General features: G+C 42.5%; 1 protein-coding gene across 2 annotated transcripts; it reads right to left on the reverse strand.

The window, feature by feature from the left end:
- Positions 1-1,798: 1,798 nt before the first annotated feature.
- Positions 1,799-19,223, reverse strand: tnfrsf19 (tumor necrosis factor receptor superfamily, member 19). Of its 2 annotated transcripts, none has more exons than XM_006799823.3 (10): positions 18,993-19,223; positions 18,106-18,197; positions 17,484-17,597; positions 12,853-13,031; positions 12,671-12,756; positions 6,061-6,225; positions 4,049-4,174; positions 3,835-3,937; positions 3,004-3,200; positions 1,799-2,601 (listed from the first exon to the last, which is right to left on the reverse strand). In XM_006799823.3, exons 2-10 carry the CDS (start codon positions 18,169-18,171, stop codon positions 2,597-2,599), a joined length of 1,041 nt encoding a protein of 346 aa, XP_006799886.2. In that variant the 5' UTR covers positions 18,172-18,197; positions 18,993-19,223; the 3' UTR covers positions 1,799-2,596. The 2 variants fall into 2 exon arrangements, with proteins under 2 accessions (XP_006799886.2, XP_006799885.2); XM_006799822.3 differs by having other exon boundaries at positions 4,049-4,177; positions 18,993-19,220.
- Positions 19,224-20,673: the final 1,450 nt, after the last annotated feature.

Consider the following 20,673-nt stretch of genomic DNA (forward strand, 5'->3'; position numbering starts at 1 on the left):
CTGTTGTAAAACCTTCTCTTTTTTTTTAACCATTTAAACTTTAAAATGTTTAACACTTTAAACATTTGAAAGAATGAATAACAAAATGCAATCATTTTCACAGCTTATACCCCCAAAAGATTGTTCTGAGCTTGTGTAACAGCAGAACATTGTTTTGGTTTGGTTTTTTCCTGATCAAATCAGCATGAGGAAGAATACTTAATCCGTTCTTCCTGTCATGTGGACATTGTTTAGGCTTTAAATTAATACCGCTCCATCTGTTTTGTCTGTCAGGAGTTTGGGGAGGGGTGAAAAAGAAGAGCTTCAGCTTGTGAGTTTTTTACAGCACAATAGGAAAGATTTGGTCAGTTCTTATCATATTATTCATAAAAGCTGTTGCAACAGTATAAATCACAAAGCCACACAGTCTCTGGAAGTTTAAGAAGTTGTGCATATTTACAAAAACGCTCCACAGAGGCTGTTTGCATCTGTTCCAACAGTTTCACACTCTAGTCGTCAGCTGGGCTCTGACTGCAGCTGCCTTTGCTTGCCTTGTGCCAGCTCCGAGATGCAGATTCACGTCGCTGTTGAAAGTGTAAACACGCCATCAGACAGGCGGAGCCTGAGCGAGCTGGGTGGCTCGAACCTCACAGAGGCTGTAAAACTGTGATTTGACAGTTATGTGGGTGTGATGTCTCTCCAACATTGCTTTCAGATCTATTTCCAATTAAACCTGAAGCAAATTATATCAGCAGAGATTAAATGTAACTGAAGTGCAGCCCCAGTATTAATGTTAGTGTAATTTTAGGCATCAAAACAAGTTGACTTGTCACACTGAGTGCTACGCCGCCTGTACAGATGGCTTTGGAAGAAACATAAGATGTTTAGATGAAATCATTCTTTAGTGATTTTTTTTCTGTGGTGATCAGCTGTCATATTTATAAAAAAAAATTTAATTAGAAGAATAGATGGCAATATACACTTATCTGTTAATCTTCTGGTTAACACAGTTTCATGCACTGCATTCAGACTGGATCCTGCTGAAGTTCAAACTGAGCATCAAGATGGGGAATAAAGGTGAGTTATGTGACTTTGAACTGGCTTACAGAGACTTATCTGACAAGAAAGATATCCAGTGAGTGGCAGCTCTCTGGATGAAAATGCCTTGATGATGTCAGAGGAGACCGAGTTGATAGGAAGGCAACAAGTAACTGTGCTCATCTGCATACTTTGGTTGTAACAACACGGGAACTTTGAAGCATATGGACTACAGGAGACCACACCAGGTGACGCTCATCAGCTAAGAACAGGAGACTGAGGCTACAGTTCGCATTGGGATCACCAAAATTACATAATAAACTGGAAAATGTTGCCGGGTCTTATTAGTACTGATTCTTCAGCAACATTCAGTTCAGTTCACTTTTATTCATACTGCCCCAAATTACAACAACAGTCACCTCGAGGCCCTTTATATTAAAAGGTGGACCCTACAATAATACAACAGAGAAAAACCCAACAATCATATGACTCCCTATGAGCAAACACTGGTGTAAATGGAAAGGAAAAACTCCCTTTTAACAGGAAGAAGCCTTTAGCAGAACCAGGCTCAGGGAGGGGCGGCCATCTGCTGCAAGCGGTTGGGGTGAGCAGAGGAAGACAGAACAAAAGATGTGCTATGAAAGGGAACCAGAGATTAACAAGTAATGATTCAATGCAGAGAAGTCTATTATCACATGAGTAAGTGACTGATTCAAAGCAGCGCAGTACCCAACTATGAGTTCATGGTTATTGATTAAAAAAAGAAGAAAGACCTCAGAACTTCATCCATATGACTGACTTTTTAATTTCATTAAAGAATTTTTACATTTAACAAAAAATAAAAATGATGACAGAATGTATGTAAACATGTTCAAGTGGTTTATTTACAAAAATGGCACATAGAAGTGACCAAACGCAACCATCGTCATAACTGGGTGCATGGAAGGGGACATACATGATGCCTATCTATGTTACAAAAATATTGACCTATTTACTATCTTACAGTATCTACAACACATTTATCACTTAGACATTCCTCATCTTAACTTGTTCCATATTATCAAGATTGTCTTCAATGTGCAACATAATCACTTTTGACACTTTTTGTCACACTTCAAACTTTACAACTTTACACACAAAAGCTTCATAACACCAGCTGCTAAATGAGCGGTACAGTTTTTTTTGTTTGTTTGCTTGCTTGCTTGTTCTCTTACACATGAAGATGCAAGACATTCTCGATGCAGAGCAGAGGCTCATTTTGATTCACTGCGCTCCGCAGTAATAGGTCGACATTTGAACTTCATATGATTTTTACCTTCTGGGTCAACGAATTCACAGTCTCTATGCTTTTGTTTGCATGTAAGCACATGTTCTGGTAGATGGAGGGCTCTGAAGTGGGCAGAGTGGCCACACTGGTTGTCTGGGTGTATGTAGTGGTGGTTGCGGTGGGGTTTTTTTTTTTTTTTTTTTTTGTGTTTGATGGGGGTGAACTAGTGAGAAATCCGACACAGGATCCGGCCTCGGCTGTTGTCGAGTCCAGGGTGGTTCAAGGGTGGAACACAAGCCAAAGAAATCTATGTCATCCTGGAAAGAGAGCAGGAAGAGGAATGCAGACACGCAGCGATTAGTAACGTATCTACCCTCGCCCAGCCAAGAACCTGACTTAAAACAGGACAGTCTTGTCTACATCAAAGAACTTTATTTACCAGCTGCTCCTCATGGACACAGAGTTGCTTCCAAGGCTATAAAAAGGCAAGCCGTGAGTTTGAGAGCAGTTGATGAACAGCTTCTAACTCTCAGCAGGGATTATGGGATTTATTTCATACCGAGTCTGTGTTTTAAATCATGGGAGAGGCCATGTGATTTTTTTTTCTTTGCACAAGCAAGTGAGTTAATACACCAATAAAACATGAAGAATTTGATTTTTTTAACCAATTAAAAAAAAATCTATCAGTGTTTCTATCAGTTGAGCTAATATTGCCTCACCTTCCTGAGTCGATACATCTGTCACAGCTTCACTGCAGCTCCGTGAGCTCCTCTCAGGGGATTTGTCCCTCAATCCGCACCTTTCCCCCTCATCCTCCTCTCCCACCACCCCATGTCCTTCTGCAGGTTCATCAAAATACTCAGCCCTACAGACGGCCTCGGGATGTCCTTCCAGCTCCTCGTCCATGTTTGCATTTCTGGGAAGCATAATTAAGAAAATTGTAGTTAATATCATCCCAAATCTGTCTGCAGCCACACCCTGTGGCTTCTGCGTGCTGTCAGCACTTCAAAGGTGTCATTTAAATTGTATCTGCAACACCTCGCTGAAACATCTGAACGTTGGGCCTGAGGCGGTAAAGCAGAAGGGTACCAGTTTTGCACCTGACTAGCCTACTCTGAAGCTCCACCCACCTGATTATCAGACATTCTGTTTGCAAGTGGCAACCAATCAGAAAGGTTAAAGAGAGAGTAGCTAAAAGACTTGTTTTGAACTGTGAATCATGCACATTTAGTCTGGTAGAGAATAAAGACTAAAAATGCAGAGCTGGACATGAGCTTTAATGTTGAATTTAGCCATTAGCCACTCAACAGAGCCAAGTAGTGCAAACACTGCTGGTTCTTAGTCATTTCTGTCTGTGCTGACAAATGTTTGGATAAAGGTGTTAACCAAACCAAGCATGTTATCATAAGCTTTAATGTAATGCAAGAAATATGGAGTTACTCAGCAGCAGCATCTTAACCTCAGCTAGTTGCTCTTTGTGCTGTAAAAAAAAAACCAAAACAAAAAACTTCTCTCTTAAAATATCAGTTGTATTTTTTTTTTATCCTCACCCTTCACTGAGACTCATCTGGGACTGGAAAGGACTGTTACCCTGGCTGCGGCCCAGACTGCAGCTCTCATCGCAGCACAGAGACGGGATTAGATGGACGGGACCTGAACAGCACACAGGGACACAACTTTACACAAACAGAAATTCACCCAGCGTTTGTAGTTATTGTCTGTCGATTTTAGTGCAAAATCCCTTTGATGTGAACCGGAGCCTACCACAGGTGTGTCCGGGGCTCAGGTGACACTGGCAGCAAGGTCTCTGTGGAAAGTCATGGAGCCAGCGGGCGTCCAGGCAGGAGAGCTCTGCTCCGCGGTAAGGACAGTCCTGAGACCTCAGAGAAGCTGCTGAGGAAACACACAGAGATGACAAATTAAGTAATGACTGTGAAACCTTTATAACAGCATTATTACCTCGATTGAGAAAAACCAAATAAAAGGTGGGACTAATTACAGAAACCAGTGTGGTACAACTTTGCTCGTATTATGACTTCTGTCAGGTGAAATCCTTCCAGCTCCAACCGTAGTGTTTATCTACTAAATGTACATGCTCTCTTATGCGTTGGGAAATGCCTTACAACCCTCGGGTCCATAAGACCAATTAAAATTCCTTTGTATAATTTAAAAAAACAACTGTTAGCATTTCGCTGGAGTGAAGGGCGGGGTGCGTGTTTCTACTGGCTGAAACTACTGATGAAATAATTAACTCACTTTACATCACACAAGTATGAAAAAAAAAAAAAAAAAAAATACACAGCTGGTACCTCCTTGGTAACTACTACCGCACTCTTTGTTTGGAGCAAGCACAGCAAGGGAAATGTGATGTCATTAATTCTTTGCCTGGGGACGTTTCACATATTGAGGCATTTTTGGACTCAAGAATGCCGCAAATATGCAACATCAGGGTTTGATAAAGCTCAACACTGGACCCTGTTCTTACAGCTAAAAGGAGCAATGGCATGTTCATACAGCTGCCTTATTTACAGCTATGGGGTCCCTTCATATGCAGAATATTTCTTTGTTCTTTTTCCAGGTTGAATTGCATACATCTTTAATGACTTTCAAAACCAGGAATTGGGTGCACAAGTTTGAATTTAAATCCATTCAAATGAGTTGCTTTCCTGGTACGGACCTGGCTTTTACCATAGTTCACAGCTTAATGTTAGCCTGCTTTATCCCAAAACCAGTTCTGATGTGCGTTTGGAATCATTGTCCTGTTCAAACACCCAACTGTGCCCAAGTTTTAAATGTTTAGCTGTTTATTTGAGGTAAAGCTGAAGCTACCACTATTATGCTTGACAGTTTATACAGTGTTCTGAAGTTTGAAACCCTCACCTTTACTCATCTAAACATATCTCTTGTCATTGTGACCAAACAGCTCAATCTTTGTCTCATCTGACAATAAAACCTTTCCCTAGAAGACTTGTCCATGTGGGCAGCTGCAAACTTCAGAAGAGCATGAGGATCTACTCGTACAGTTATTTGAACTGATGATCTTAAAACCTGCAGTTGTTTAGAAATACCTCAAAGAGACCTTCCCTACTTGTCTAAATCGTAGATCTTCACCGAGTTCCTTGGACTTTCCCATTGTTCTGAATATTGGTCAATCCACTGAGTGCTATCAAGCAAATCCTTTTTATGCTGGCAAAAAGAAACTACCAAAAATCCAAAATAATTTCAAACTTGTGCATCCAAGTCTTGTTTTTTTAAATCATTAAAGATGTATGCTGTGCAACTGGAAAAGAACAGTGCAAAATAACCATAAATAGCCAAAAATAACCATGACATTCATGCCCAAAAAGGGTGTGTAAACCTCTGATTACGTTGTGTAAGGACTACAGACTCCAGCTTCCACATAGCTGCCCTCTCGGCACGTCTTAAAGCACACGTTTGAGATAACTTATCGCCATCTTATCTACACTGTTTGATGTTGTATAACTAAATACGTTTTGGAACACTGATGAGCTTTCCTTTGTTTTTGGAAAGCCTGACTAGAGTACATATCGAACTAGAAATTTTACTGTGCCCTGAAAGTTCAGCACCTGATGTGGGCGTTCAAAGTCCAATGCTTGCTGTGTTGTCAAGGTGCATGAAAACATTCTTGCACTAAAACTTTAATCTTACTTACACATCTGCTACAACCATGCTCATTAAGTTCCAGCTCTTATTCCGATGGTTCTTTTGGACACAAGAAAATGTGAAACATGCGGCTTCAGAGCATCGGGACTCACCGCTGGGCTTCTTCTCCAGCAGCTGCCTCTTGCAGTAGATGACACACAGAACGAGCAGGGCCAGCAGCACTGTAGCAAGAGCGCTGCAGATGACCGCAGCCAGAGCCATGTCCCGTGGACTGGTCACTACCGAGGGCAGCGGCACCAGATTCACACGCCCGCTGCCTGCCGAGGAAATAGAAAGGAGACAAATGTGAAGTACAGTTTACCAGCAAGGTATCAGACACAAAAAAGGGTTAAAACAACGACGACAAAAATGAGGATAATACTTTTTTCTTAAAAGAGTTCTCAGCCTATCAACTTCTATTTGCCTCAAGTCAGTAATCTCCATGCTAATGAAAAAAGTAGAGTTCAAAGAGAAAAGACTCCATGTTAAATTATTTTATCTGCCTCTGCCTCATACTCTGCAGAAGATGATTTACAGTCGTTTCCCCCCCTCTACCCTCAGGCTGCCCTAACAGCTTTTAAATCAAGAGGCGGACATACTAGTCACATGGGAGTGTGTATGTGGCAGAGGGAAAGCTTAATGTTGTGTCACTGAGTGTGTGAGCGTGGCATTACAGTCCTCCTTCCTGAGGGGATGTCAGTGTGTGTACCCACCTTCGTGACCTTTAACACAAAGACAAAAACTCATATGGATAGGGCAGGCTTACAAAGAATGCAGCTCAAGTTCCCACACATGCAGAACATCAGCGTATAATGTGGATTAATGCTGTTTGGGGAAAAAAATGGCTCCTGCTACGTATAATTATCCTTCTCAACACCCCACAGATATAGATAAAATATAGGCTCCAAATGTAAACTAAGAGCAGCTAGACTGAAAACTTCTATGTGTTTTCTAACGCTGTTTAAAGCTGCTTTATGTGGCATTTTTGGCCACTTTGTGCAAACATGGAAGCAAACAATAGACAGAGCTGTAGCATTAGCATACACTTAACAGTAACGTGTCAGTTTTGAAGCTTTTTATTTTGCCCTTTTGCCGACTCCCAAGCAAAAATGTCTGTCTGCTTACCTGCTGAGTGTCCCTGTATTTTCTCAACTAGTTGCTACACACAGTCGACCACCAAAGCAGGAAAGTAAAGTCATTGCTAACTTTCTGGCTAATGCTAAGTGAATGACCAGACAATGTTGATCCTTGACCAACATTATTCTGATGATGTAGGAACAACACCAACACAGGGATATTAGATCGTACATGTGAAACAAGCCATTTGAGCTCCATTTTTCTCTCTGTGAGCCACGCTCCTCCTGATTGGCTGCCACAAATAAACAATAATTTGAACAGGGAGGTGGGTGGGGCTGCTGTGCCAGAAATGACCAAATTAGGCATATCAACACTCTGACATCATACAAAGCAAAGAGTAGAAAAAACTGTCAAAAACCAAGTGTGAAGAGGAGTCTGAAGCTTTTTTTTGCAACTTTCTGAAATTATTTAAAACTTTAGCCTTGTTTAATACTAGCAGATTAAAATATGTCGGCTTTAGGATTTATACTTTGATAAAGAAACAAACAAACAAACAAAAATTGTAAAACAAACTTAAAATTTAGTTTTAAATGTTGAACTCTTATGTGTGTTATTTATCCCAAATGTTAATCACACAAGGTTGCCGAGGATATTTGATTTGGCAGATTTTTAAACGCAGTAGTTTTTAAACCTGATTTGCAACACATAATAAAAACAGGTTTGCTGCACCTTTTCTGTCTAAACGCTGTTTGTTTGTTTTTTAAGGTTTAGGCAACATTTTTTCTTAACCCATTTTTACCAGGGTTATAAAACTAAGCACGTCTGCAGCAGCACGTTCTCAATCCTCTCCAGATTTTAATCACAGCAATACACAGAAACAGTGTGGCACAGACATCCTAAGTTATGAGATATCAGGAGACAGGGTAACATGTGTAGCATGTAAGCTGCACGTCTCCACATTAGTCTGCAGCTTTAAGAAGAGGTGAACAAAAAAACAAAAGCAGTGTGTTTGGAATAAACTTCCATCCATCTCCGAGACCACGTGCAACTAGCTTAGCATTACGGTCTCTGATCATCACGGATGCAAAGCAGACTGAAAAGTATGGCAAATATAATGAATGACATTTGTTTGAGAAAACTTTGCTGTTTGCTTTCAGTATATTAATCATAAAGACAGCTGGTTTGAGCCTTTTCACTTCCAAGAGCTCTTTGTTATGCAATGTAAACATTTAACTTTGTGGAGTTTTTTTTTTTCTTCTTTAATGCAGACAGATAGGGGATAGGGGTATTTTAACATTCCTTTAAAAAGGGGGGAGGGGGGGGGGGGGGGGGAAAGAGACCAACTAAAATAATAATAATAACCAAGTGGAGTTACAATACTCAGTTTGACCGAGGGGGCAGAGTAAAGGATACGTTTGAGATAAGCACAGAAAAGAACATAATGTCAGAAACATGACTTATTGCTTGTTATTAAAAAATCTAAAATGCTGCAGTTCGGCGAAGAGCAGCAACAGACATCAAGGCACGCTGCAGAATTTGCACTTTATTTAGGGGATTTTGTGCCTAAAGACTTTGTGTGAAGTGAAGCATTCAATCCTGCTCCGGCATCAATAAACACTAAATGACAGCAGAGACGAATGGGATAACACATCCGGTAAAAATTTACACACTTGACTATTTAGATTATATTCTATGTTTAGTGATTTTTTTGTTTGTTTGTTTAAATATGCAACTGAGGCACTATTAATGTAATTTCTCATTTGCAGACTTTTACAAAATAGACATTTGAACAGTGGTTACAGCTGGATTCAAAGTTCATGTTACCTGATGGATTCAAAGGTTTTCATCGAGAGAGTATTTGGAAGGAAATAGTTTTTGACCTGGAAAGAAAGTGTAAATAGATGTACATCTTCAAACTGCCTATTAGTATTTTTTTCCTACTCTAATCATTATTGCCATGAAAGACACCGAGCTGATTACTTAAAGACAATTTGTTTATATCTGGCCAGTTTTCTAAAATGGTGGTTTTAATATGCAAATAAGGAGCCAGACTTTGAATGTGATGTCAAACAATAGTTCTTCAGGCTTTCTGAAGTTTTTCTTTGGACATTGGCTGCTTTTTCGGTTACCTTTACTCATGTTCAGTCCACTCCTTGTACCTGACCATTTTCAGAGGATTGTTTTATTTCTGTTTGTTAAGCCACCTAATGCTGACCTGTCAATCATTGAAGCACCTAATTCAAGGCATGAACCAGCCTTATACATAACAAACAACTTGGCAAAGAACACTACTTGTTACTGCTGATCTGTGGCAAAAACACAATTTGTCCCAGTATCTTTAGCTGAATCTGTGAAAAATGCAAATGACAGCACAGATTGAGGGACAAACGGAAAAGGCCTCACGCAGGACCTGAGGGATACATCTGTCACTTCAGTTGATCATCTACTGTTCACTGAAGCTTTATCAGAAATGGCCGCATTGGCCGTCAAGAAATGGTTTGGGACTACATTTCAGCCCTCAGATTTTAATCTACCATGCAGTACCATCTAGAAAAAACCTGATTGACAACAGCTTCACTTTTTCAATATGGCAATGATCCTAAACACACTGCAAACACCTTCTTCCCCAAATTTCCTATCAAAATATAAAGAAATGAGGGGTAGCTCAAGACTTTTGCACAGTACTGTATGCCATTGGTAAAATATATATTCCTCACCCCACACTGACAAGCTGAAATATCAGCATGTTTGTGTTTTGTGAGAGTTATGCCAATAATCTCTCTGTACTGTATCTGACGTCTGACCGTTATGTTTAAACTCTGCCTTCATTGTCATGGTCAAATTCAGCTCATCCGAAGCGAGCATCACAAGCCAGCCTGTTATCGGAGATGCAGCAGCTGCAGCAAACACAGACCAACACTGGTCCATTGAAGAGAGCTCACCTGCTGATATTATCTGCATACAAACCAGACCAATAAACCACAGCCTTTCATAGCCTGCTGACTTTATGGAATGCCACAAAGTCCAAATAAAAGAAGCACTTCTTTACACCTCTGAAGGCTCTTTGACCGTCTATGAACACTATTTTAAGAGCTTCTTTAGTAGAGCTGAACAAAAGTTTTGGAGTATTTAATTGGGAGCTGTCAAAACGCCTGAATGCTTTTATAATGGAGCTCTATCAGAGTCTAAACATGTTATGTGGTATAAAATTTAAGGTAGAGAAATATGCTAATGACATATATCTATAAGCTCTGTTTTTTTCTCTAACATTATGAATTTCTAAATAGGACTGCCATCACAATGGATGTCACTCCTGTCAGCTTAGAACAGAAAACTGAGGCTACATGCAATTACCAGCATTGAAGAAGACTGAGACTCATCAGACAGGGTGGCATTTTCCCAATTTCTGCTGCAACATTCAGATGGTAGGGTCAGAAGTGTACCCATCTTCTGATGGCTGCTTCACCACAAAGCTCTCAAACTGGTTTCTTGAACATGACACTGAGTTTAGTCTAGTTCACTGTACTCAGATGTCCTCCACAGTCACCAGGTCTCAATCTAATACAGCACCTTTGTGATGTGTCTAATGGGAGATTCCCATCATGGATGTGCAGCTCAGAAATCTGCAGCAACTGTGTGATGCTGTCACGTCAACATGGACCAAAATCTGTTTCCTGCACCTTGTTGAATCTGTGCCACAAAGGCTTACGGCTGTTCTGAAGGCAAAAGAGGAACCAGCCTGTTATTAGCAAGCTGTACCTATTAAAGTGGCAAGTGAGTGTCTGTAGTAGCACTATCAGGAAGTAGTAATATTAGCACAGTTTTTCCAACCTGCCTCAAATATACCTAATAATATAACTGTGGTTTATAGCTGACGGCACTGTTTCTCTGTTCTCTGAACAAAAATAAGGATCAAATTCCCGTCTGACTCCCGTCTAAATCCTTTCTGACACTGTAATAAATGTGATACCGGGACAAGCCACAAAGAGCAGGTAGCATTCCTTCAACAAGTGTGTGTATGTGTGCGCGCGTACACACATATCTGTCTGCACGCCCGTGTGTTAGTCTCTGAGATCTACCGTGACAGTGAAGAACTTCAGCAGATGAAACGCATTAAAGAGGCTGAAGGGAATCCATAAAACACAACCTCATTTTTAACTCAGCTCCAAGAAGCCACTGGGGGAGGTGGGGGTGGGGGGACATAAAAGAAAAAGGGAGGAGAAGAAAGGAGGGGTTCGAGATTTACAGTCCACCACAGACGGCAGCATACCTCCCCTGCACAGCTGCACCTTTACCCCCACCACCACCAGCCCCCGGGCCCAGTGTGGCCTATTAGAATGATCTGCCCTTTAAGTTTTCACCACCCTGCTCAAGATAACACTGGAGGCAGAGGTGGAGGGAGGGAAGGGGGGCGAGATTTTCAAACATTTGGAAATGTTCCACTGAGAGTCTCTGTAGGAGCTAACTACCAGCTATGTTCTCCGACACAATGGCCATTTTGTTTCACGGGGGCTGCACTATTATCAAAACGGGGAGCTGCGCAGATGGACGAACATGCAGACGGGGAGGGGGGCTGCCCCAAGGCCGGCGCTCATTACACGCGCTACACCGACGGAGATACAAAGATGAAAAACCCAACCGGGAGCAGACGATCCGATGAAGCGACTCTTCTTTGCACCTGGGGCTCGTGCGCAAAGTTTAAAAAAGTTTTTCTGTTTTTTTCCTTTTTAAGAGTTTTCCCAGAGCTGTGCTCGTTTATTTGACACAGGGGTGTTAACACTGGCTTGAACAGCCCCGATGTTCTTGTTGCCAAAAAAAAAAGCCTTGTTGGAAACAGCTGCCGTATCCTCCGCCATCAGGAAGTCACACTCAATTACCAAAAGGTATAAGTTCACTCGCCTGTTGGGTTTATGTGGAAACGTGAAATCATAAGGTTGCACTTAACTACTTACAAAGGCCAGAAGAAAGAAGTTAATTGGATCTGCAGCCTACATGAATGCAAGCCCACAATGCTTTGTGAATGCATCGGAGCACACCTTGTTTTTTGGGTTTTTTTTGCATAATGGAAATAAATTATGCTGCTCGAAGCGGCACACTCCTGCAGACATGTTTACTTTGGTGCTGGGACAAAGACAAAGAACATTAGGGTCGTTTTTAGGAACGCCGTTGGGTTTTTGTTTAAGGAAGTTTGCGCATTTAATCCAAACAGATTTTTTTTTAATGAGTGACATGCTCTGAACTAATATAATCCACTGTTGGCAAATCCACTATTATGCTACTCAGCTTTTCAACTGCTCAGCTTGTAAATCCAAGCATTTATTTGCACATATAGCGTAGCTGGCAGGCTCAGCGAGGGCTGGTGAATGAAATATGGCTGCGGTGCTGGTTACTCCACTACCGTGTGCTGGCATGTGCGTGCCCGGCACTTTTTTTTTTGGTTCCAGCAGCAGTTTGGCAAGGAGTTCAAAAGTTTGTCATGGAGGGTGATGTTTGCTTTTGGACTATTGTATCCCTGTTGTTTCATGTTAAAACATCGTCTATTGTGAGTTAGGAATGAATGGGGTGTGTTCATGAGAACAGTGGACAAAATCTCCCACTCTGTTAGTCCAACTGTTAGAGGAGGTCAGAGAAAGCAAACGTGCTTACAGTTGGGCTCATAAGGAGGTGGAGGGTCTCCACAAGGTATGCACTCCATGTCCTGGAAACCGCTTAGTTTTGTCTTCCTGTAATATCTGTGCAAGACACAAAATCACATGTTTGTTAACCAAAACAGATGCCATTAACGTGTAGGTTTTCGTAAAACTGACCAGCAAGATGTGTCCTCTCACCCTGGCAGGCAGTCGCCACACACGGCGTTGCTCGTGGTGGAGCAGTTGCCCTTCTGGAAGCGGTTGATCAGTCCACAGTCCAGGCAGGGTTTGCACTTCTGCAGGCTCCGGTCCTCTTTGAAGCGACTGCTCCGACAGGGCACACACCGGGCATCCTCTCCATAACCAAAGCCACATTCCTGGAAGGATTAATGGGAGAAATACACCGGCTAAGAGGTGGGGTTGTTGGTTTGGGGTGATGTGCAGCTGGTGAAAAGAGGGCTTGAATGCGGACTACCGGGGGTCTGGAATTAAAGAATGATCTTGGCTCGCGGGATCAGACGAGAACAGTGGTCTGCCTCTTTTAAGAGTCCATCTTACACTGGCAATAAGCTCCCTGACTCTGTCAGTATGAATGAGTAGCCTTCCGCTGCAAGACCCAGAAAGGCCATGCATTTGAATAATAAAGGCTGGAGGGGACACCCACTGTTGTATTATTGCAGGTTTATTGCTGCGTTTGTGTGGGACTCCCACTCCAAGCAGACTCAGTGAGTGTCCCGTTGATTGAGAGGCCAGCAAAGCAAAGGAAACGCTTCGGGAAGGGGGCAAGGATTATGGAGAGGTATATGGAGAAAACAAGATGAATACTCTTTTTGTGTTCAGCAATTCAAAGTGCACATAAAAAGCACAGCTTCCTTCAACTGTGTGAATGATCTAATGCCTAAAAAAACCCTTCATTATCACCTGAACGAAGCAAAAATAAGGATAATGTAAATTAAAAGATATGATTTTATTATTTTATTGGTTGTGTGGAATTGAATGTGTATATTTTTTTGCTCGTGTGAGGGTTTTTTTTAAGTCTTTCCCAGTCTTTATATCAGCTGGCAAAAAAGTCTTCAACATTTTAAAGCAACATTATAAAGTTTTCCTAAGGAGAAGCCAAAACTGTTTCAGTTCTTTCCCCTGTCTGTTTTTCTCCCTCTCTTTGTGTCACATCTCTAAAAACGACTCTGCGAGACCTCAGTGACAAACTGACATTTCCATGACAGCTGACGTTACCCCGAGGGAATGACATCATACATCGATCATTCATTATCAGCTCCACAGCAGCTGCCCTCCTGTTATCCAGCGTTACCACACTGAAATCTAAATCCAGGAAGATACACAGGGAGCGGTGGGGTGAGGTGCTCGTATATCATTAAAGTGAAGGTCAGCTTCAAACAGGGCTTCTCCCTTCTCTTCTCTCTTCACCCGTGTCCTGTTTCACCGGCCTGGCGTGCATTCCTGTTGGAATGTGGGATGAAGGTTTAGATATGATTGGCGGGAGGGGGGATTGGCGAAGCATGCTGGCAAGAAATAAAAATGGAGGCTGGAGTCTAAGATGTGATCTTGTGACGGCACCACAGAGTCAGGACAGAGGATGAGGAATTTGGTGCTTCCAGCCAAACACATGTGAGCCTGACACTGAACCCCTGGGCAAGGCCTGGCCCGAGGTGGACCCATAAGGCTGGACTTCTGCAGCTGTTGCTGTGAACTCGCCATATAAGGCCTTACCCCTCTAGTCGTGCAGACCAGAAGAACCCAGGGAGGGGAGTGGATGTGGGTGACCGATGAGTGATAAAGAGGGGGGAAAGTCAGGATAAAGATTTGGCTGCCCACAATTGCACACCACGAGAGAGAGAGACTCTTGAATCTGATCTTTAAGAATGCACGGCCAAGCCCGCTCGCGCGGTGGTTCTGTGACCCACTTCTTCATGAAGGAGGGGGCCCCGGGATGATTCGTCCTCGCTCAGCCCGGCACTGGCACGAGCTCTGTCCATGGGGCACCGCATGGCAGGAAGGGCTGATGCTACGAAAGACACAAGCAGGTCAGAGCACTGAAACAAAAGGAAAATGGAGCCAGTTCCTGCCCCTCTGATCAAGGAGCCGTCCCTTTCTTCTTTTATCCCCGCTAACAAAGACCCAACTGAGACGTGTTCAGCAGCTAAAGGAAAGCCTGCAGTCTGCTGCAGAAATCTGTGATGACGGGAGTTATTATATACGCAAAAAGGGCAATGTAACAAACAGTCTGTTAAAACATTTTTGAGGGCATCAAGGCGATCATCTGTGGAGAAAACTATTTGAACTGTAGTGTGCAAAAAGACAGGAAACAAGCCCAACTAAAGCGAATAAACCTCAAAGCGTGGCTGCTCCCATAGTTTTGCATGAAGTTCTCTCATGCGGTTTTCACCTAAAACACGTAGAAAAACTGATGCTTAACATCCCGTTTCCCTGCCCTATCTCCTGATCTACTTTGGGCGAGACTGCCAAGCACAACACAGCACTGTAGTGTGGGGAGAGAAGGCGGTGGTGCTGGGGGTGTGCTGGCTGGGACCCGAAGCAAGTTCAGACGCACAGATATTTCTGAGATTAAGAGGGAATCACAAGGGGGCGGGGAGGCCCTGCCAGTCATCTGATCCGGGGGATGAAACACGACGAAAAACAACGGCGTGCTACTTGAAAGAGGAGTTTTGTGTGGGACATAACGCGCTCTCTTTGTTTCTCTTTAAACTCTACTACAGCCTGGCTTGTTTAAACACAACGATCACTGTGATTTTGACACTTCTGCTGCCTGTTGCTCCCTCTCTTTAGCTGGTGCCACCCAGAAGTCCTTTGTCCTAGAAGTGTGGCCGGAGGAAATGCTACACTCTCCCTTACATTCTACAAGATGCTGACATGCCAAAGTTGTGTTCCTGCCTCGCTTTTTTAATGCCCCCAGCAATCTTCCAGCATGCTTTGGAAGGCGATTTACGCCTTCACCTTCATGCTTGATGCAACACAGCTTAACTAAGTAACCTCCTATAATGAAACCTGAAGTGAAGTATGTCAGGGAGAACTGGTTTTAATTGATGCTCCCTCTGTATGGGTGGTTCTTTTAGCAACAGTTAGCGTGGAGGAGCTAATTGATGTTTGTCAGCCAGCCTCAGAGCGGCTTCCAGAGGCAAACTTCCAGAGCAAACTGGGCCACATTCCTCTGGGATCTCTATGGCAGCTGCACAGAGGGACTCCAAAAGTTTTTTGCTTCCCTCTCGACAGTCAGGCTAGCCTTTAAGAATACAGACAGATTGTCTGAGCTCAGATCACAAAGTTGTTTCTCTGGGAAACTTTCTCCTAGAGCAAGGCCCAGGTTTCCATTTTGAGTCGGCATCCCGCTACCTTCAGAGAAAGAATGAGGCAGCCAATTATTAACCAGGACCCCAGGGTGGCTAGCGGCATTCATGCCCGTCGACGCTGCAGGGGAACACGAGGACTACTGAAGCGTATCAGCAACCACAGAGTGCATGTCTGTGTGCACTGAGATTAAAGGCGACCCAGACTTAAATGCATGTGTGCAACAGATGTCAATGGGGTGGGTGGGGGGGGGGGGTGATACAGAGTTTTTTGTCGGTGCTAAAAGATGTTTTGAAGTGTAAAGTCACCCGAACGTCAGTTTAGCAGATGTTTTATGTGCAGTATATTCTTCACTTTAAGAGCTTTTAATGTTTTTTTTACTGCATCAAATCCTGCAGTCTGGAAGTTTTCATTTTTGCTTTTGACAGTTTGCTATCAAATATACATGTTTTTATAATAATTGTACTGCTTTTTGATCAATCAATCAATCAAACAGCACAAAGACAAAAGAGTTAAAGAAATTGCCCTTCAAAGAGGACCTATTTTTTTGGAGTCTACTAGAGTAGCTTTGAATGATTCACAATTCAAAATAACTCAAAACAATCAGTCATGTAGCCCCTCAGTATTCCCGTTGTATGAAATAAGCCGTTTTAGCTTGCCTTTCCCTCACCTTCCTTCTGATTGGCCGCTGCATGCAAACAGTGGGTTTTAACAGCAGGTAGGTGGGGACTTGGTGTTCAAAGAAATGAGAAATTTTGGTTTAATTATCTCAGCTTTTTTACTGTATCGTACCAGCGCGCTGGGAGGGGGATATGCAAGGTTTTACTGTGTTCCACTATCATTATTAAATCAAACTCATTAATTCAGTTACTCACTTTTACATCACTGCCTACACTTGCAGAAGTAGGTAGGCACATAGCTGCTGCCAGAGAGGAAAGCCTCTGCTTACCAGCCTTAACTGACACTAAAGAGGCCTGTTTGTACAAAGCGAGCGCACACACACAAACACACACACAAAAAAAACCTGTGGCTAAGGTGGTGGAAAAAACTGTATTCCCAGTCGAAAGAGCAGCAAGCTTAGGCATGGCTGCCTTCAAACAGTAAAGACAATAAGTTTGGACGAGGCGCAATGGGGGGAAAAACAATGGAAGCCATTCAGCTGCAGAAGGTCAAAAGTATGGGTGTGACTGATTAATGAAGGGTCGGTGTTCTACAAAAGCTAATAACAGCTTGGCTGTTTTTGTGCATGAAAGACAGGAAGTAATAAATAATGTCCGTTCCCTGGAAAAGATACACTTTTCTAAACAGTGATGTCCATTCTTTTCATAAACCAACAGTTTTCCCCCACAAATCCCGCCAACTTTGTTCAGCTCAGGGAAACTGACTCGGCTGACCTGTTATGGATTACAACACTCTCCATTTCTTAAATAAACTGACGCACACACTGCTTTTTGGGAAAACGCTCTTGTGGACAAATCAAAAAAGTTTAGAATAAATCCAACCTTTGAAAGTTCCTGTCCTGCATCACACTGCTTGCAGGGTTTGCAGTTTCCAAAGCGGTCCTTGTACTCCTGCTCTCGGCACTCTCTGGTCTGCTCTTCGGCTCTCGCGTGAATCTGAATGAGAGACAAACATTTGGAGAAAGTTAGAAGATTCCTCCATTTCATCCAGAACAGATAAAGCAGTCTGATTCCATAATCATTTATGGAGGCCGGCCTCCCTTCCCTTCAAGTCCTGGGACTCCTGTTTGAAAATAAGTCTCGATCCTACAGGGAAGAGATAAGATCGAACCTGAATGAGCCCTGTGGGAAAACTGTAAAGCTTCAGAAGCAGAATCTAAGTCAAAAGCAACAATGCAGTGAATGCTAAGCCCAGAGACAGCGGTTGACAATCTCTTCAGCAAGGATTTTACTGATCCCACAGGTTGAGCAGTCGCCTAGTTAACGCATATGCAGTGTATCTGCCGTTTTTCACTTTTGCAGAATATATACAAACTGTTTAAACAGCTGAAAGCATTTGGCTCACGTGTCGTCCAGCTTCCCTTGCACAAATTGCAAAAGACAAGACATGCATAGCAAAATTATCCATTTTAAGTTTGTGCAAAAATTAAAAAAAAAAACTTACCAGAGATGAATACAGGACATGCAACGTTAGCACAAGTGAGAAGGTGTTCTGAAGCATCCTAACCATTTTGATGGGCCGCTCAGAGCTTGAAGCTGAAAGAACAAAAACAGCAATCAGACAAGTGAGTGTGCACGAGTATGTTATTATAGACTTATAGACCCTAACAAAAAGAAAAGAAAAAAGTGCAAAGTCTATCAGGAAGAAAGGCTGGTTGGGTAAAATCATCTGAGACACACAACACAATGATGTGATTTGATTCTTCTCCACCCAATGCAAGCAAGCTCAGGGTTAAACTTTTAAACAGCACTGATTTGCTGAAGGTTTGTTAAATGCAAATTTGCTGGGCGGACAAACCTTACCCACCAAAAACACAAAACACTTTTATGGGTATTTAAGGGAAAATTAGTTCACAAAGAAACCAGATATGCCAGCACGAAGGGAGGGAGGAAACCGGTTTAATATCACATAAAAACATGGAAGTTGTGCGTTTGAATATTCAGACTATAAACACTAATATAGCTCAAGCTCATTGTAAATAAGTAGCCTATAAAACTATACAGACAGTGTGTGAGTAAAGATTAAAATCCCTTTATGTGGAAAACTGTTAAAAAACTCTCAGACAGCATCCACAGCTTTGCAAAAGGGACGTGTCATTCTTCTTCTTCCTTTTCAAAGTGTGCAAATAAATAAATAAATAATGAAAACTAAATTTTGCAACCATAGGCTGGATACTGGAGAATAAGTTCTCCAAATGCGCGTGCACAGACTGAGAGTTTCAGTCGTCTCGTGCCTTTAAAGCGAGGTTTGTCCCGTCCTGTGGATACAATCAACGCTCGGTCTGTCATTTACCTACGAGCGTCTAAAAGCGACATCAAAGCTCTTCTTACCTGCTACAAACGGGGCCTGCTGATTACAGAGTGTCGCTTAGAAGTCCAAAGCTGACCGGTGAGAGGTGTGGTGGGCTGTTTCCCGCACCGGTCCGCTCACCATGCCAGTGCTGCTGCTGCTGCTGCTGCTCCAGCCCGGCACGGCTCGACTCCGAGCCGCTGCGGATCGAGGGCAGACCGAGATCAAAGGCAGAGAGAGGAAGGGAGGGAGGGAGAGGGGTTGGCTTTCTGGATACGAAGCGCGTGTATCTGATCTGTGATCAGCCTGTCTACATCAAAGACCCGGTCTCTCTCTCTCTCTCTCTCTCTCTCTCTCTCTCTCTCTCTCACACACACACACACACGCACACACACGCACACACCTGCACATCTACACTGCTCCACAGGCTGATCAGTAGTACCGTTTCCATTCAGCTGGTTTCTATCGAGATGTTTTACAAACCCTCTGTCTGTGCGTGCTTTATTTGATGCCTTTGCTTTGCCCTTATGTGCTGACCCGTTTGGTCCCACGGCCCCCTCTGACCTCACACGTTAAACTGGTTTAAAGGAAAAGTTAACACAGCAGTCTAGCAGACAATAAAGAGTTGTTTAGCCTGCCTGCTTTTCTCCTTCTAACTTGGCCACATTTATTTATTTGCTAAGCCCTCGTCTCTGCTGCAGATTTTATGATGTCAGCGTGCTGCTTCACCATTGGCTGAGCCTGTGCTTAATCCATCTAATAGGAAGAGCAGAGTTCAGGGGATATACAGCGACTACTGCAGTAATTCAGTGTAAATATCGGCTCTTGAATCCTCTCTCTGATGTAAGATGAAGGTGTTAACGGTGAGTTCAGAGCTTTTGACGTAGCCTGTTATTTTCTTCATTGTCCTTGTTTTCTCTCTCTCTCTTTTTAATACTGTTGGTTAATTTGTAAAAAGAGTGGCAACCAGAAGAAAACTGATTCTCCAAAGGCCACTCTGAAACGAAAAATTTGTGTATCCACCTGAGGTAGAAAAAAGTGAGCAGTGTGCACACTGGTGTGTGTGTCTGAACCAAGGCAAAGACACAGAGGACAAAAGTTCAGCACTGCAGTAAAAGTGGCCAATTACTGTACATGTCTGGACACGCTGTGTATCGATTCCAGGAAGCTCACTGTGTGCTTTGCAAATGTTACTTTGAATGTTATATGTAATCCAATTTCTTCACGTGGTCTATGTGGCAGGTAAATACTTTCTCTTGCAGTACTTTCCAAAAGTAAAAGTCTTTGACCTTGCAAAGGCTGAACTACGAAATAATTGCCAGATAATTCTTCTTCTTCTTTTTAATCTGGAGTGTTTATTGAACAGTCTAACAGTTTTTCTTTAAATATCAGTTTGCATATGTGGTTTTTAATTTGTATCAGGGAGGTTTTGTTTTGTTTTTGTTTGTTTTTGTTTTTTTTAATTATTGTATTGTATTGCTTCAAAATGTATTGTGTAATTTTTTCAGGGTTTTCAAGAAATCAAACTGATGATGCAGAGGTCTGAAAAACTCACAAAAACTCATGTATTAAATATGATGGACTTGGTGTTATTGGGTTCAGTATTTCTCATGATGTCACATGTAGCAGTTCAAGTAGTAGTTTAATGTTAGCAGTCCCATAAAAATATTCTCATTTCTGTGATTCATGTTTTTATGGCCTGTATTCATTCGTTTCCATCAA

The sequence above is a fragment of the Neolamprologus brichardi genome, chromosome 14, assembly GCF_056152115.1.
Source record: "Neolamprologus brichardi isolate AB-2024 chromosome 14, ASM5615211v1, whole genome shotgun sequence".
Classification (NCBI taxonomy): domain Eukaryota; kingdom Metazoa; phylum Chordata; class Actinopteri; order Cichliformes; family Cichlidae; genus Neolamprologus; species Neolamprologus brichardi.

Coding starts and splice junctions, on each gene's coding strand:
- tnfrsf19 (XM_006799822.3), bottom strand. CDS start 18,171: ATGGTTAGGATGCTTCAGAACACCTTCTCACTTGTGCTAACGTTGCAT. Junction 17,598..18,105: donor ATGTCCTGTATTCATCTCTG/GTAAGTTTTTTT, acceptor TCTCTCATTCAG/ATTCACGCGAGAGCCGAAGA. Junction 4,178..6,060: donor GCTGGAGAAGAAGCCCAGCG/GTGAGTCCCGAT, acceptor GTGTTTCCTCAG/CAGCTTCTCTGAGGTCTCAG.